This window comes from Phascolarctos cinereus, unplaced genomic scaffold (assembly GCF_003287225.1).
Source record: "Phascolarctos cinereus isolate Bilbo 61053 unplaced genomic scaffold, phaCin_HiC Scaffold_9;HRSCAF=440, whole genome shotgun sequence".
Lineage (NCBI taxonomy): Eukaryota > Metazoa > Chordata > Mammalia > Diprotodontia > Phascolarctidae > Phascolarctos > Phascolarctos cinereus.
In genome coordinates this window covers 144397490-144416720 of record NW_027556402.1, presented here as the reverse complement: position 1 = coordinate 144416720, position 19231 = coordinate 144397490, and the positions used below count along the sequence as shown (strand labels likewise).

The 19231-nt window shown below is 36.4% G+C and overlaps 1 protein-coding gene across 3 annotated transcripts in view; it reads left to right on the top strand.

The window, feature by feature from the left end:
- The window catches only part of CEP135 (centrosomal protein 135), a 105093-nt gene that overhangs the window by 58368 nt on the left and 27494 nt on the right, over nt 1–19231 (top strand). For 2 of the 3 annotated variants that reach the window (XM_078148214.1, XM_020975320.2), the window contains 5 exons: nt 191–246; nt 9544–9712; nt 10679–10789; nt 15710–15895; nt 18766–18975. In XM_078148214.1, coding sequence (XP_078004340.1) covers nt 191–246; nt 9544–9712; nt 10679–10789; nt 15710–15895; nt 18766–18975 — 732 coding nt within the window. The remainder of the gene's footprint in view (nt 1–190; nt 247–9543; nt 9713–10678; nt 10790–15709; nt 15896–18765; nt 18976–19231) is intronic. The other variant, XM_078148215.1, reaches the window with a different exon arrangement.

Genomic DNA, 19231 nt, shown 5'->3' with positions numbered 1-19231 from the left:
CCCCCCTTCCCAAGATGGTATGTAATCTGGTATAGGCTCTACTTATACATTCATATTAAGCATATTTTTACATTATTCATGATGGAGATTTTTATCTGTATAAAGGGGTCAGATCATATACATCATGCGAAATAATAGATTTTATATGAATTATTTAGAATTTCATAGTATATTTTTATCATTTCTATAGGAAAAAGCTATTTCCCATTTGCAAGTAACACTATCAGAGATGGAGTCAGCAATAGGGTAAGTAATTACTGAAGTAGCACTCTGGCTTTTTATAAATTTGGTATAGATTTTATCATCAGTTGGTCAATAAAGATTTATTAAGCACTTACTATGTACCACAAATTATACTAAGTGATGGGGATACAAAGAAAGGCAAAAACATTCCCTGTGCTCAAGGAACTCACAATCTAATGAGGGAGACAACATGCAAGCTACATACAGGATGAATAGAATTAATTAAAAGACAAAGGGCACCAGAATTAAGACAGGTTGGGAAAGACTTCCTGGAGAAGATGAGAAATAGCAAAAAGTAGTGTCCCAAAAATTTAGAGAGACGAGAGTATCAAGAAGAGTGTGATCAATAGTGTCAAAGACTACAGAGAGGTCAGGAAAGTTGAGGATTGAGAAAAGGCCTTTGGAGAGAGAAGAGAGGAAAAGAAGTGGAGGCATTGATTGTAGATAGACAAGGAGTTTAGCCACAGAAGGCAACAGAAGTATCAGATGATGGGGATGAAAGGTTCAAGTGAGGATTTTTTGAGGGTAGAGAAGACATGAGCATGTTGATGGGCAGTAGGGAAACAGCCAATGGATAAGGAGAAATTGAAGATAAATAAGAGAGTGGAGATGCTAGAGGGGACAATCTTTTGGAGGAGATTTGGAATGGGATCACTTGTGAATGTAGAGGGATTAACCTTGGCAAGGAGAAGGGCCACTGCATCATGTGAGATAGGAGTTAATAAAGAGATAGCGGCAGAGGACATCTGGGTGATGCGAGATTAGGAAGAGGGGAGAAAGCAGAACTCTCAGAAAATGGCCTCATTTTTTTCAGTAAAATATGAGGCAAGGTTCTGAGCTTACAAGGAAGGAAGACGGGGAGCCATGGGAAGTTGAAAGAGGGATGAAAAGATACAGAACAATCACCACGGTATAAGTGGGATGGAGAGTTAATAAAGGAGGTGTAAAAGGATCAGCTAGCGGAAGTGAGAGCCCAGTTAAGTTATGTAACATAAATATGTAGTGGACCAAGTCAGGACATTTGTGTGATTTTCTCCATCTTTGTTCTTCAGTATGTGTGTAGGAACAAAAGCAGCAGATGGTGGGAGTGATCCTAGGCTGAGGCTTGGCAGGGAGTAATCAACAATATGATAAGGGGGACAAGGGACTCAAGAGACGAGAAGAATATGGAGTTGGACTGGTTCACCAAGGGATCAAGATGGGGAAAGAAGGAGAGTGTGGCTGGTGCAGAGGTAATAGTTGGAGAAGGAGCTAAGAAGTAATAGTTTGGGAAAGAACTAAGAATTAGAGATCATGGTGTGGGCTAAGAGCAGGGTTTGGTATTGGAAGACAAAGGAAAAGGTGGAAAGCTTGTGATAGATAAGGATAGATGAACGTGGAGGTGGTACATTTTTTGGGTGATGGTAAAATCAAGATTATGATCACTGTTGTGTGTGACTGAGGTGGGGAGGAACTAGGAATTTGGGGTGTTTAAGGAAGTGTCATTATGTATGTTTAAGGCCCTTAGTATGAGAACAGGAGTGGGGGAGGAAAGAAAGATTGTGAGCCAGGTACTGAATTTATTGAGGAAGTGGAGCGTACTGGAGGTCTCTGGACAACAGCTATCAGGATTATGATTGGATGCTAGATGTGGACTATGTGAATCTCAGGAGAAGAGTTTACTGATTAATGGTGGTAGAGAGAGAACCTAGAAGTGGAAACAGGGAGCAAGGAGTATTCTGTCTCCCCATCTCAACTAGTGATTTGGGGAGAGTGAATAAAAGTACAGCCAGTGTTGGAAAGGGTGGCCTGGAAGGCTTTGTCATCAGGAGAGAGCCAGGGTTCAGTGAGAGCCAGAAGTTGGAAGGAGTGAGAAAAAAAAGATTTATAATGAAAACAATTATAGTTTTATGGCAACTAATACAGTGCTATGCAAGTGTGTAGAAATAGAGTGAATTGTCAAATAGTGATGAAAAGTAAGAAAACCGTTTAATTGTAAAGCAGTTTAACAGTTCTAGGTACCTCTTCAAATTAAACTTGTCCCAAACTGAACTCATCTCCTCCCACCCGATCAGATTCACTTTTCTGATTTGTCTTTCTCTCCATGGCAACATTTTTCTATTCTTCCATCTGGAAAAATTGATGGTATTTTAAACTCCTTTATCACTTTCTGCATGTACTTCATTACCAACTTCCATCAACTTTTTTCGTCCATAGTCTCACTTATTCTTTCTTCTTTCCTGCCACCACTGCTATAGTCTAGGACTTTATCCTTCTTAGATGAGTTCCTACAATAGCTGCAAGGCTTTTTGCTTCTAGTTCTTCTCCTTTTTCCTTATGTTTACACATTATCATCAGTTTAATTTTCCTGAAATAATGTTTTCGTCATGTTGCATGCTCTAAAACCTAGAGCGCCTTCTTATTGCTGGTAGAATTAAATTCAAATCCCTTATTCTTGTATTTAAGGCCATTCATAATATATAACATTCTGGAACAGCCTGCTCCAGGCAGACTAAGCTCTTTTTGCCCTTCACATAAAGCAGTGTTCTTTCTCATCTCTGAAACTCTTTGCTTCTGCTAATTCTAGCAGTCGAATTCTCTCCCCCTTCATCTCTGTCAAAGATATTTGTGTCATGAGCTTACCTGTTGCTATATCTCTTTTTGGTTAGATTTTTTTTGTTTGCTTGTTTTTCCAGCCTACTTCTTGATGTTGGACTTTATGTTAGTGCTGGACTGGGCTCTTCTCACTTCTGGTGAGAATATCTGGCCCAAGTTTCTGTCTTCCTATTTCCTTCTGCTTTCAACAGCTCCAAGCTTTTAGTGCTTCCAAAGTGGCCTGAGTTCTCCAAGTTCCTACCCTAGGTATGGGTCTATCAGCTTGTTTCTAGTTAGGAGTTTTAACAGACTCACTACTTGACTCAGCTACTCTTGGCTTGCTGGAAAGTTCTCCAGGTTCAGAGTCTGAATAGTTGGCTCCTCTTTGGTGTAGAACATTGCATTAATTCTTAGAATCAGAACCACAGAACTACCATTTGCTTCTAGAACTTGTTGTTTGCTCAGTACATAGCTAGGACCAATACTCAAAATCACTCCTCTCTGGCTGGATCAGTGAAGGACACTGGATGGTGGGTGACAGAGCTGCTAGATGGCCCCCATTTCTGCACTCAGAGCTTGTTCAGGGTTCCCCCCGGATCTCTTTCTAGTATCCTGTCTCAACCTTCTCTTAGTTCCTGAGTGCTGGAGTGTCCCTTGTCATAGCTACCATGTACTCCTGCCAGGCCCTATCCCCAATGTCTGCAGACCTCTCTATCCATCTCCCTAAGTTGCCTTGGGCTAGGAAAAAATTACTTAATGTGACTTCCTGACCTTCCCAATCAGAATTCAGTCTGTTGCATTCCCTGGATTTTTGTTAAGAAGTTGTAGGTAGACTCTAATGCACCCTCTCATTTTGTCATCTCGATTCTCAGACCTCATTCAGCATTTCTTAGGATTACCAACTACTACTAATCTTTTCTTCCTCTGACACTTATTAAATCATGTCTCACCTGATAGCTTTTGTGGCTCTATTGTATCATTCTGTATCATTAAGTAGCTTCTTCCCCAGAGTATCTAGCTTCTTCCTCTTCAAGAAGAACCTTAAGTATTTTTTTATATTGTTTGGACAGTTGTCCATTTCCTTCTTTTATGCTCTGTGTAACATATTTTCACTTTCCAATATCCTCCGTCATATCTCCTCTTCTCTACCTCATTCTCCCTGTTCCCCGCATGAAGCTGTACTTCAGTTGTTTTTGTTTTGTTTTGTTTTGTTTTTAAGGAACACATCATTTTACTTAACTTGGATTGTGGAGAGTCATTCTTTGAGACCCTCCTCCAGAAAGGAGGTCAGTCTACATTTGAAATAGTGGTAATAGTCACTGGGTATGACAGGAAAACAAACATCACATTCTCAGTGCAAGTTACTGTGTAAATTTCTCCCACTCTCCATATAATGGTTGAGATATTTCAGTCTTGTTTTTTTAAACTCATGGGTGCTTGTAATCTCTTAATAATCTGACACCACATTCAACTTCCTTTCCTTAGTCTCAACAGCTCTACAGACCCATCCAGCTTCCTACCACCTCCCCCATTTATCCTTAAACTTACACCTCCTCTTTGTTTCATCTGTTTGCCCACTCACTAATCCACCTAATCATAATGTTGGACCCTTGAATTGTTCCATTGACTTTTTCTAACTTATTTTGCCTTGTCTTGCCAACTACTCTCTCCTTTTCCTCTTGAAGTTCTACTTTCATCTTCAGGCTTTGCTCCCTAATGATCCTAGATACTTCTTATATCCTCTACTGTATTTAATCCCAAACTTCTTTCAGCAAAGTATTATCAGAACTTGGATATTAATTACTCTTTTTCAGATTTCCTCAGTTATTCTTCCCCACATTCAACATCTGACCTCCTTTGCTAGTCTAAATCCCTCTAATTCACCCACATGACTTTCTTCTCTTTGTCTCAGGTCCTCTTTCTTCTCCTACTTCTTTTCCCCCAACCTTCTTCTACAGTAGCTGGAAATAGACTACAATTCAATAAACACATACTATGTGAAAGGCATTGTGTAGTTCTAATGCAGTACAGACTCAGAATGAATTAATAGCCAAGAAAGCTAATAGAATTCTGTGTTGCAATAAAAGAGAGACCAGATTTCAGAAAAAAAAAAAAAAGGAAGGTGATAGCCTCATTGCACTCTGCTGTCTCTGGTCTTCTGTGCTGTTAACAATCATGAGTAAGCTAGAGACAATGCTTTATGATCAGCTGAAGGAAACTGGGAATATTTTAAGCCTTAAATGACTTACAAGGGACGTGATAAATGTCTTCAAGTATTTTAAGGGCTATCATGCCAAAGAATGATTAAATTGTTATGCTTAGCCCGAGAAAGCACAGCTTGAAGTACCAAGTAGAAGTTGTGAAGGGGCAGACTTTCACCCAATATAAGAAAATCTTAACAATTAGAGCTGTCCAGGCATAGCATGATTGACTTTAAAAGGTATTAATTCTCACTGGATGTCTTTTTAGCCTAGGCTAGATGACCCCTTAGGGACAGGTAGGTGGCACAGTGGATAGAGCACTGAGCCTGGAGTCAAGAGGACCTGAGTTCAGTTCCAGTCTCAGATACTTACTAGCTGTGTGACCCTGGACAAGTCACTTTAACCCTGTTTACCTCAGTTGTCTCATCTGTAAAATTAGCTGGAGAAGGAAATGGCAAACCATTCCAGTATCTTTGCCAAGAAAACCCCAAAACAGGTCATAAAGAGTCAGAGATGACTGAAAATGACTAAACAACAAGATGACCCCTTCTCACTGATTTGTAGAAGGGATTTCTTGTTCACATATGAGTTGAACTGGATTTGATGTGTAGTGGGACTATCCTTTTCCTTGTTCTGGGTACAATGCAGTTTAGATTTTAATTAGTATTTTTTGGCTGCTAAGTTATAGTGTTGAACTTGCAATCTAATTAAAACCTTTAGATATTATTTATACAAACTGTTGCGGAGCCAAGCTTCCCCTATCTTATTCTGAGTTAATTATTTGCATCTAATATAGATCTTTGCATCTATCATTGTTAAATGTCGTATTAATAGATTGAGCTACTGTTTTCCCCCTTACAGATCTTTGGATTCTGACCACAGAGGCAGGATCATCTAGTATGATAACTATCCTTCCCAGTTTCATGTCCTCTGGAACTATGACAAGATTAGCATATTTTTATTAAAAAAAATTTAAAAAGCAAAGAGCCCAGGTCTAATGCCAGTGTCCCTCCACTAGAGGTCTTCTAGCTTATGTTGAATCGTTAATGACTGCTCTATCAAGATTCTTTCAGTTCTGAATCCACCTAGTAGTACTATAATATAGCCCCCATTACTCCATCTTGTTTACAAGGATTAATGACAGACTTTGTAAAATGGTTTGCTGAAATCTAGGTATAGTGTGTCAGTGGCCTTCCTCTAATCTATCAGTCTGGTTACCTTGTCAAAAATGGGAAATGAGATTAGTTTGGTATGACTAAGTCTTGATAAATATGCTGGAATTTAGTCATCACTGCTTCTCTTTTTAAATGCTCACATACCATCCATTTAATACTACTGGCTACAGTTTCACAAGTCATTTGTGTCATTTGCCAGCTTATGGTTTGCACTTTACCTTTTTTTTGGAAATCGGAATAAGATTTGCCTTTATTTAGTCCTGTGCATATCTCCCATTCTCTACTTTTTTTTACACATAATTTGTAGCTCAGCAATCATACTTGCTAATTCTTTTAGTACCCTGGAATACAGTATGCTTAGTCTGGGGTTGGTAACTTGAACTTATTGGTGGGCAGTTAGGTGCTCTCTATTACTATATCCTCAGTTTCTTCAAGTTTTAACTCCCAGTTATACATTTTTTCCCCTACCTTCCCAGTCCCAAGATCATCCTCTTTGGAAAGAAAAATAGAGGTTAAATAGGAGATGATTTGTTTAATGTTCTGACACGTCATTTGTTATCATCATCCACTCTGCCCTTATTAGTAGTACTACCTTTGTTCTTTTTGCTCCAATGTAGCTTTAAAAAAAAAAAAGATCCTTTTATTGTCGATAGCATTTATGATCAGCTTCAACTGGTGCTTGGCTTTAGTGCTTTGCATCAAACTTTTTTGATTTCTTTTAAAATAAATTTTAATTGATATCTTTTGTTTTTACATAATTTAAAATTCCTCCTGTTTTTTTCCTTTTCTGCTCTCCTGCCTCCCAGAGAGCTACCTTACATAAGAAATCATTTTTTTAAAAAGAGGGAAAAAATCAACAGAATCACTCAATTGAAAAAAAAAATCCAACAATATATACAGTGTTTCACAGCTGTGGACCCCCACTTTAATTTCTTCTTACTTTACTCTTCTTTAGTAGTGATCATTTGGAACACACAATTTGGAATTTGATTAAGTTATAAAAATTTGATTATATGATATATTCTTTAAATGTTATTTGTTCTTTCTCCCTAACAAGATTGTTATTTTCTCATGTACTAAAACCATATGTTAGATTTAATTTCCCTTTGTATTTGAATTCTTCCTCTCATACTACTTTTATTTTACTCCCAGAAACTTGACTCCCCACAGAAGACACTGCATCCTTGTCTACCATTTTCAATACTGAGTACACCTTCCCTCAAGAACTGCCTCAACTTCCCACCCCTAACCCAGACACACCGGGCCTAGAGGAAGAGTAGACATATTTCTGGTTTTCAACTACTACCTCTGCCACCATCACTCTACAACCTCTCCTTTGAGTTTTACTCTTTCTTATATTATACTACCAGATTCTTGTAGCTATCTACCAGTCCCTGAAGTCATTCTCTCACCTTTTTCTTTTCTTTTTTCAAGTAAGCTTTTATTGATATTTTCTGGTTCTTATATCACGATGGTTATCCCAACTGTCTCTCTCCAGTGCCATCCCATATGACTATAGATTTTTTTAAGAGAAAAAAAAATCAGCTCTGCTAATCAATTAATTGAAAAAGTGCAAAAATGTGCAATGTATAGTGCCTGTTGGCCTCCTCCCTTTACAAAAGGGTAGATTGGAGCTGTCTTCTCAGATTTTTTTAGGCAAGTCCTGCTTAATTTTTATAATTTTGTTACATTTAGATTTTTTGGTATGTAAACCCTTTCCACTAACATTGTTGTGAACAATGTTATAAAGTTACTATGTATATTATTTTCTTGGCTCTGTTTACTTCCCTCCATCAGTTCATGTAGATCTTTTCCATGCTTCTCTATATTCATCACACATATCATCTCTTATAGCACAATAATATTCCATTACATTCACATACCATAGTTTTTTTAGTCATTTCTCCATTGATGGCATCTACTTTGTTTCCAATTCTTAGATATCATAAAAATGCTACTATAAATATTTTGGAATGTATGAGACTTTATTCTTATTGATGACTTCCTTGGGGTATAAGCCCTGTAATGGAGTCTCTGGTTCAAAGGGTGTGGATATCATAGTCACTTTATTTGCATAATTCTAAATTGCTTTCCAAAATGGTTGTACCATTTCATAACTCCACCAACAATGTATTAGAGTGCCTAACCTTCTACAACCCCTTCAGCATTTACTGTTGTCATTTTTTGTTTAATTTTGCCTATTTTCAGGCTGTGAGATGAAATCTCAAGCTTGTTTTAATTTACATTTCTCTAATTATTAGTGATTTGGAGCATTCTTTCATGTGGTTCTACTTTTTCTTTCAAAAATGTTTTATATTTTGTTATCTGAATTTGGCAAACCCCCATAACTTGAGCTTTTCACATAAAAAAGGAGGAATAAGAAAGAGGATTGCATATGACATTGCATTTCTCCATCATATATATATTTTGTGCCTTTTAGAAAAATGTATAAAATATCAGCGTTCTGGTTCAGTGCTGTTCCATCTGTCTGTATTTCTTATATCACCTTCTGGACAACTCCACCTAATGTTATTTAGCCATCTCAAATTCAACATATTCCAGATAGAAGCCATTATTCTCCCCCCCCCCAAACTTATTCTTCCTCCTCTAAGCTTCCTTGTTTCTCTTGAAGACATTATCTTTCCAGTTACACAAGTTTGCAGACTTTGTGTCACCCTCAATTATTTATTCTTGTTCATCCCTAATAGCCTCATTTGAAATAATATCTAAGGTTGTATGCAGCAAATGAATATGATAGAGCTTGAGTTTGAGAGCCTGATAGGAGTTGAAAAGTTTTGAAATGTCTTATGTAAAGAATACAATAGGAAATGATTAATAAAAGTACTGCTGTACATTTTTGATGGCCAAGCTGAGGTTAGATATATTTATTTCTAATAGACAGAATTCACACAGGTTACTACTTCTCTCTCTCTCTTTTTTTTTTTTTGGTGAGGCAATTGAGGTTAAGTGACTTGCCCAGAGTCACACAGTTAGTGAGTGTTTTGTGTCTGAGGCTGGATTTGAACTCAGGTCCTCCTGACTCCAGGGCCAGTGCTCTATCCACTGCACCACCTAGCTGACCTTAGGTTACTACTTCTCAAGCGGCATTTGGAGTAGCCTGGATCCAACAGGAGTAAAGATAGCAGATGGTCAGGATTTTTTTAGGTTGGAGATTAACAGGGCTAGAATGATGGAACATTAAAGAGATTCATGGGTTGTGTTTAGTATATACACTAAACATTGATGTAACTATATACTCACTCTTCAAGTACTCATCAATACGAATCATAATTATTGTTGCAAAATAAAGAAATTGTATTTAAGATTTTTGCAAATTGCTCACTTGATAGACAGCTACAGGACTTACTAAATAATCGAGAACGTGAGCTAGTCAGTCTCCAGCGCCAGCTTGATGAAACCCGAATAGAACTTGCTGACATAGGAAGAGCAAAGGAAATAGCTCTTAAGGAAAATAGAAGATTACAAGATGATTTGGCAACAATGACAAGAGAGAACCAGGTATGATAGTACTTCACAATAAATTTAGGTTTTAGCTTATCATAAAATTTAGTAGTTTTACATAAGATTTCAAAATGTAGGGTGAACTTTTTTTACATCCTCACATTTAATAATAATTTTGATTTTTCGATAACGTTCATTTTTAAGACAATAGAAACTCTGTTTTAGATTTATTGCTCTAGCACGCTACCGTGGTTCAAAGAGCTCCTTGTTATGCTGTAGCAACAGTTGTCCAGCTCTGTTAGGCTGTGTGCCAGGGAACCCTAATGTAGAAAGCATGATGTTCCTTGCATTAAAAATACCCAGATACACAAGGACTACGTGTTCCCCATGGTAAGTTTTCTTATCTGGAAAATCAGACTTTATTCCCAAGTTATATATAGATAACAATTCTTTTATACATGTTAAATGCAAAATTTCAGTTATTTGGATAATAAAAAGTTAATTACTCTGAAAAACTAACGTAGCGAGGAATGGAAATTTGATTAGGTTAGTCTGGCAAATATACCACTTGGTAAAGAATTGTACACTGAATAATCTTAATAATCTTAATAATTGCTCACACCTGTGTACACTGTATGGTTTAAAAGCTGCTTTCCTCATTCCACTTGTTTGAAGTAGATAGTAAAGCAGTGTTCTATATTTCATATGTGAAAACTGAGGCATAGAGGGATTTTTTTAAGTGCCTTGGGAGGGAACCATTTCTATAGTTCCTACTTTGTGTTACTATGTGTATTCATCAGTGTTCAGCATAGTATTATAAATATGCTTTAGGTGTTCAACAATAGGTATTTTTAATATGTTTTTCTAAACCAAGAATTAATCAGGTGATACATATGAAATTAGCCATTAGGAATTAATTAGCCCACTCCTTCCTGTTCCTACTTCAAATCAGAAGAGCTATAAAAATGCAAATATTTTCAGTGTTCTAATCCTTTTATTACTTTAATGCTTTCATTTTGAAAGACTATTTCATTGGAATTGGAACAAGCAGTTCGTGAAAAAGAAGAAATGAAGAACAGAGTTCATAATTATATAACAGAAGTTTCCAGATGTGAAAGCCTCATGGCTGCTAAGGTGAAGATATTTCTTTTTATTTGCTTCTCCTGTCTACCCTGTTATATTTTAATATTCATATCAGTATTTGGTATACTGTATTCTTTTTTACCTTCCCAAGGATCACATATGATACTCTGTATAAAAAACATACTCAAATTATTGATTGATTTTCTTATATGAATCTGTGTATTTCCATTTCAAACCACTTTTAAAAAAAAGCGTACAATATACTCCACACATTTCAAAATGGTCTATTTTTTTCCCTATGCATCTCTGCTTACAATTGTTGTAGAGTTACTGTATCCTTTTTAGGAATCTCTAGATTTGCAATAATCTTTTGTACTGGTTGGTATTTTCTTTAATTTACTTACCTCTCCAGCTTGAGTTCCTGAATTGAGGCTTTGTGCTATGATCAAACTTCTCCTTGCCCCTCAACTGCCCCTCCCCCCATTATGCTTTTGTATGAGGTGTTTGATGTTTACCCTTAGTCACTCCTGCTGGGATTCCCCTCTGCCCCCTCCATTTTTGAGTTTCAGAGCCATGTTCTTTGGCTGTCTCAAAGTGACAAGGGACCTCAAAACTTTGGGATACCCAGGTGTGAGGTTGGCTTCCATATCTTCTTCCTCAGTGGTTTACAACCCTGAAGCTTTCTAGAGGGATTCCCCTGCTCTGTTCAGCTAGCCTGCAGGCTTCATGTATCACTAGCTCTTCCCTGATAGAGCAGGGATATGCTGGAAATGTTTGGCTATGCTGACACTGGCATTCCCTTCAAGCTAACTTTTTATACAGTTCTAGGGTACAAAAACATCATTCAGTGTAGTTTCCCATTTGGTTTCTTGATCATTATTTTAGAGTAGGTAGTGAGAGATTGGGGTAGTCTGCCTCCATTAAGGTAACCATCTAGACTGGAAGCCAATAGTATTCCATCACATTTATATACCATAACTTGTTTATCCATTCCACAATTTATGGGCACCTCCTTAGATTCTTTGCCACCTCAAAGAGAGCGTTAATATATTTGCACATCCTTAGTTATAGTTTGTTTTGCTTTAGGACTAATCCCTCCTTTAATTATCCCCTTGCTCTTTACCTCCTATTTCCCTATTGAGTGAAATATATTTCTGAACCCAAAACTGTGTGTGTTGTTCTTCCTTCCTTTGACCAGTTCAGATGAGAGTGAGATTGAAGTGTTAGCCACTCTCCCCACCCCTTCTTCCTTATTTACATAGATATCTATTTGTACACCCTGATTAGGGGAGATAATTTTCCCTACCCTTCCTTTCCTTCCCACCCAGTGTATTCCTCTACTCCTTTTTTCTTAAGATCATCAAGAAATTGTAGAACTACTCCAAGGCCTTGTCTAATTGGATTCTCTCAGTGACCCCTGATGATGATAGGGTTCAGAGGGAATACATGTTTCATCTCCTTACGTTTGAATGTAGGCAGTTTATCTTTGTTTAGTCCTTTATCACTGTTCATTCATGTTTAATTTTTTATATTGCTCTTTATCCCTGTATTTGAACTTCATAGTTTCTCTGAAGTTCTAGTCTTTTTATCAAGAATGCTTGGAAGTCCTCTATTTCATTAAAGGTCCATTTTTCCCCTGGAGCATTTTACTCAGTTTTGCTGGGTAAGTTATTCTTGACTTGGCTTAGATTCTTAAAATCTAGCCAATGCCTCTCTGACTCTCAGATTCCTCAAGAGTATGGCTAATATGGCGGCTCTTTAATAAACCTTGTCTTTGGCTGAAAAAAAATTGAAGGAAGTTATTCTTGGCTCTAAGTTCATATCCTTTGGCTTCTGGAATATTGTATTCCAAATTCTCTGCTTCTTTATAGTGGTGGCTTCCAAATTGTTTGAGATTATGACTATGACTCTCATACTTGACCTCTTTCTGGCTGCTTGCAGTATTTTTTCCTTTGACCTGGAAGTTCTGGATTTTGGCTGTATTAGGTTCCTGGGGGTTTTGATTTTGGGGTTTCTTTCTGGAAGTGACCAGTGACTGCTTCTAAGAGAAAAGTTTTCTTTTAAGAAATCTTAAAATAGGATGTTTAGCCTCCTTTTTTGGTCATGGTGTTCAAATAATCCAATGATTCTTAAATTTTTTCTCTTAAATCTGTTTACCAGGTTAGTTGTTTTTGATATGAGATACCTTACTTTTTTTTTTCAGCCTTATGGCTTTGTTTTAATATTTCTAGTTGTCCCTTGGAGTCGTTGGCTTCTATTTGATACATGTTAATTTTCAGGGAGTTTGCTGCATGGAGAAGTTTTTGTACCACTTGCGCCAGGCTGTTAATTCCCTTTCCAATTCTTTTTCTCCATAGCTCTTATTTCTTTTCCAGTATTTTCTCAAGTGGTCTTATTCTATTTATAAAAACATTTTTTAAGACTTTTATCTCTTCTAGGAATTCCATTTGAGTATATACCCAAGCTGTGCTTATAGATGGACTGGAGTCCATCTTCTCTTCTGCATTTGTATTTTGAGTATCTCTTCCAATAGCTCATTTCTGCTAGGGTTCTTTTTTTGTTTGTGCATTCCTCCAGCCTGCTTCTTGACTTTGGACTTGATGTTCAGGCTGGGCTCTGCCACACTTCTAGGTAGAAAGAAGGTCTAGGCTGGTTCTGGGATATAGAGTGTTGTATTATTCTAGAATCTCTGCAACAGACTGGGGACTGGCAAGCTTTTGTTGCTCCCAAAATGGTCTGATTTATGGAAAAGTTTGATCTAAGCTCTGTGAATTCCTGACCTGGGCTTGGGTCTGTGTAAAAGTAGACTTCTGCTGGACTCCTCCCTTGTCTACCAGCTGGAAAGCTCTGTTGGTTCAGAGTGGTAGAATTTTAAACTTCTCTTTGGTCTGTGGTTCCGGCTTTGGTTATTTCTCTGCAGACTGTACTAGATGCTAGAAATGAGATACTGCTCTGTGCCAGGGGTCTGAACCATATTGCCGCTGCTGTTATCACTGGCTTTTGAACTTCTTCTCTTCTCTTTGTGCTGCTCTGGGCTTTCCTACTTACCTGGATATGACACCCCCTCGCACAGGTCCCCTTCTCTGTCTTCCCTCAGTCTCTTATCAGAAATTGGGTAGTGGGAAAAAACGAGGTCCTTTTACATCTGCCCCTGTCATGGGGCTCCAATACAAGTCTGGGATGCCCTTTTATCCTGGTGTAATAAATTTATATTACCATTTAAATTTTTTAAAAAGTAATAACTGTCAGGAAAAAACCCAGCATTTGAAATAAGAGCTAAAACCTTGTTTAAAATGCCAAATTAGAACCAAATGAATTAGCAAGCAGAAAACATAATTTGTTTTCTGTCCCCTTCCAGATAGTCTCCTTGAATTTCTGCTACCTCTTCCTTCTTACTGTCCCTCTCATCTCTCCTTCTCTCAGTCCATGGAAGAGTAAAGTAGCCTCCAATTTGAAAACCATCTATTTACTGATATTTGCATTTGCTAGCTTGTAGAGTGCTTTTATTTTAAGATACATTTTTACTGATATGCTTTGTTTTTGATGTAGCACTTTTAATAACTCCCAAGTTTGTCCCTGAGCCAGAAGTACAATCTTTTTTAACATCAATATTTTTTCAGCAATGCAGTGTATCTTCAAGAAATGAAATATAATGCTTTGTCTTAAAAGTTACAGGTCACCCAGAGGGCAAAGGAGGGGTGTATAATCGATTTGAGTAGGCTATTATGTTTCGCCTATGAAAAATTGCACAGAGCTCCAAAAAAGATAACATAAGAGAGGTTTAAAACTAGAAAAGGAGGTGACCAGTCATATAGTGAGAGTATGTAACAAACATTGATTGGCTTGTCTATTGATAACCAGAAGATCTTAAGTCAGGATTGGTTCTGAACCAGAGGTCTGTGAACTTTAAATATATATATGTATTTTTTTGATAACTGTTTCATCATAATTGGTTTCATTTTTAATCTAATGTGTTTTGTTTTGTACATTTAAAAAACATTGTTCTGAGAAGGGTCCACCAAAACTGCCCAAATGGTCCATGACACAAAAAAGGTTTAGAGCCTCTGACATAAAGGATGACCTCCACTATGTGGGTGCACCTTCTGTGGAGGACTTAGTGGAGACCTTCAACACAAGTCACATAAGTTGAGTATCATAGCATGATAGGCCTGTCTAGGTCATATAATTCAACCCTTTCATTTTCCAGATGAGGAAATGAAGGTCTAGGCATGTACTGATTTTGATCTCATTGTTGGAAAGACTGCCGTCGTTAAAGGGATAGCATCCAACAAAGTATTAAAGATCTTTTTTTTTTATACTTTATGTATTCCTAACAGTGTAATCTCTGGCCCAAAGGTATAATTATTGCTCTTTTGTCATCTCTACCTCTCTACCTAAATAATTTTTTGTCAAGATGGCACTCAAGCATCACCTAGGCTAAAGCCTTTGCTGACCCCACCAACCAATAGTACCATCCCTCACTACTGAGTGTTTTACAACGTTATGCTTATGTAGTATTTATTCTGCATATATTTTTCTTTATTATTCATTTGCATAGATGTTGTATGTCGTTCTCCACCTCTCACTTCTCACCCCCAGAAAAAACGTAAGAGCAGACACTATTTGATTTTTGTCTTTGTATCTCAGTACCTGGCACTATTCCTGGCACATAACAAGTATTTAGTTAATGCTTGTTAATTGATTTTGAGAGAAAGATATTGTTCTCTTAAATACTTACTTCTGTCTATAGCCATGCCCATACTCTAATTGAGTGCCTCTTTCACCACATCTCCACTTACTTTGGATCTTCTCTCTCTTTTTCATGTGGGAGGGGTAGATGGAGGGGACAGCTATATCATTGCCTTTGTAGTGTGTATCAGGTGGTATAACTACAATTTTAGGTGTCTTTTTTACATTGAATACTTCCAAAAGTGATAATTGTTCATTATTACATTATTGTATTTCAACTAGGAGCAAGAAAATCAAGATTTATTAGATAAATTCCAAATGCTCCATAGTCGAGCTGAAGACTTACAAATAAAGGCCCATCATGCTGAAGGAGAAAGCAGCTCAATACGGCTTGAGCTCCTCTCAGTTGATACAGATAGGAGACATCTTCGAGAGAGAGTAGACATTTTAGAAAAAGAAATTCAAGAGGTAATAAACAAACACAGATCAATTATTCAATTTTGTGTCATGGTTTAAAAATTAATTTTTGAATGCAGCACCTACTGTGTTTAAGTGAATTGGTTTTTATTAAATGACTTAGTTATAGGTATTGATGAAAAAAATCTAATTCTTTTGAGGTATTTTGACTTAAAATCCTTTGTTTCTTTTTTTACTAGGAAATAATTTCTCTTGTTAAATATAGATTTTTTTTCCTCCTTGTTAATTTAATTACAAGCTTTTATTTGGCCCACCTTTTGCTGAGCTGTTGTAGAACTAAGTAAATTATTATGGTTTTTCTGGAGGTCATAATTTGTCATTTCAAATGTTACTCTTTAACTGCTTATTGACATAGTTCATGCTATGTACATTGAATATCTTCTTTAAGGCAGTACCACCCATTCTGAGTGGACACAGTGTTAAGCTCTCACCCAATTCAGAGGTAAGAGGGATCCTGGATTCTTCCATTTGTTAAACTGAATATTTGAATATTGGTGATGATGATGATAATGATGATGATGATGATGATAACCAGCATTTTTATAGAGTGCCTGCTATGTGCCAGGCACTGTGCTAAGTGCTTTACAAGTATTATCTTATTTATTTTTCACAACAATCCCACAAGGCATAAGTGCTTTTGACAGTTGAGAATACTGAGGCAAACAGCAGTTAAATGACTTACCAAAGACACATAGCTTGTAATTTCTGAAGCTGGATTTGAACTTGAGTCTTTCTGACTCCATACCTAGTACTCCATCCATTATGAGCCATAGCTGCCTCTAGTTAAAAAATATAGCAGCAACTATAGGTGTGATAAGGATTGAATACTGTAAAATAATTGTCTATCTAGTACAAAAGAACGTTAAAGATCATCTTGTCCAACCCACACTTTTTATATCTGAAGAAATTGAAACACAGAATAGGTGAATAAGGTTTATCAGGCAACACCAGAAATGGGGGAAAAGCCTGGGTCCTTGGCTTTTGTCAGAACTATTAGCCTTAGGAAGGCTCTGAGACTTTGTTGATAATATAAGCCAGGACATTCCTTATTTACATATGTTGGCCACATTTGGCGTTCTTTTGATCAGTAAGTGCTACGCCTTCATGGTAGTCCCTATCCAGATGTATGATATCAGCAATCATTTAAACAAATGATTTTCTTTCAGATTTTCATAATTTAACTGTGGGAATTATTTACACACATATATAAATATATGTTTTATATATATACATGTTATATAGTACTGTGTACATATGTATATATTTGTGTGTATTCTGTAGTATATATACAGTATGTATATATACAATTATATATTATGTACAATTAGCATTGTGTGAGTTTTTAGGATTTTGTGCTGTAGCAGAGTTTTTCTAATGTACACCAGGCCTAATGAAAACAGTCCTAGATTCTAAGAATCCCAAAGTTGGAAAGGACTACAGGTTCTGAAATTTAGATACTGATGAAAGATAAAGAAATACTGTGGTGAATTAATCTAGAAATTATTTTATAGTCTAAATAGAATTTTGTGAATTTTCAGAAGCAAAATGTCACTGATTATCTCTAAATTTTCACCTATTGAAGAAATAAAATATTTAATTAGAGTAGTTCTTTTCATACTTTGATTTTTCTCATGGTTATTCCCATAAATTTTGTTTCTTTTTTTTTTTTAAATAAACAGCATTTCTGTGACATGAGTTCTTATTATTCAGGACATTATTTTTTTTACGAAAAACTCAAACATTTACTTATTAAAATCCCAGATATTTATAAATTGTTAAGGTAGAATGTTAGAATGATTAATTTGCTTCAATGAACTCAAATGTTCTACATTTTTATTCTGATAATCTCGTTTTTAGATTTTTTTTTCTAATTCAGAAATAAAAATTAAAAACAGCAGAAAGCCCTTTGTGTAATAAATATTGTAAAACACACCTGGTTTTTTTTAAGTCAAATATAATAGCCAGTGCCCCAGACTCTGTTGTCCTCACTCAAAATCAAGCTTTTGAGATCAGCAAAATACCTAAAGGCAAAGAGAGAAGCTTTCACCAGCTAATCAGAAATTATTTCTAGTTTCATACAGCCAATCAAAACCTTTTCACATTTCTAAAATGACCTACCTAAAGCACCAAGGCATTGGAAAGCTCCCTGGGGAGTTGAAGGTACCCAGAGGGCAAGAAAAGAGAGGTGCTGAAAGAGCCTGGTACAACCTAGTTGCATATAGGAGGTATTTCATAAGTGTTTAATTGAATTCTTATGTTGTAGTATTAAAATTTAGAACATCTTCCTTGTTTACCATATTTCCATGCGTTAGTCACAATGATGGGAGATTTATAAAATAAATGCCATATTATTAACAGTAGTAATGATAATTCACTTTGTAGTACTTTAGTACTTACAAAGGACTTTTATCATAATAGCCTTGTAAGGTAGGTAATATAAATATTATTGTCCCTCTTAAGTAATCGGAGGAAACTGATCAAAAGACTGGTCAAATAACTTAACCATAGTTTGGGAGACAGTAAATATTGGAACTAGGAATTCAGCCCAGAACCTCTGTCTCCAAGTCAAATTTATATTTTAATATAATACACTGCCTCCTTCCATGAAACAGCTTTTTGCTCTTTAAGGTTTTCACCATAATTTCATTCTTAATTCACCTTTGTTTTATTAAAGGATTCACAAAAAGACATTAAAAAACTTTTCAACAGAATTTAAGTGATTCTGTTGCTGGATAATTGACATGTGCAGCATTTAGAAATGTACGTATTATGTAAAGCAACATGTACCTGCACAGAAATTCGAAGTCTTTATATGGTTATTGATTTTGTAAGTTTTCATTTCTACTAATTCTTTTTCACAGCACATAAATGCTCACCATGCCTATGAAACTCAAATATCCTCAATGACAAAAGCCTTGTCTAGATTGGAGGAAAAACTCAGATGTGAACATGATGAAAAAGCATCCATTTTAACTGACTTGTCGTCTCTGAGGGAACTTTGCATTAAACTTGATTCAGGCAAAGAATTCATTGCTCGGCAGTTGGCCTCCAAAAACATGGAGTATGAGAGGGTAAGAAACAAAATATTGATTTTCTGAGTCATTTTACTTTAGTTTCATTTTCTCTAGCTTAATCTTTATGCCTTAAAGACCATTGCTTAAACTTGTTTTCATACTAATCTTTGGTTGTAAATTAAATATGAGCAAAACCCTTTTAGAAATGCGATAATCTGAGGTGCTCTTGGAGGCTGTCCTTTTCTGTAACAGGTAATTCCCCATGTCTAGTAGCATACCTGCCTCACTGCTGCCCCATAGATTTCTTGCTGCC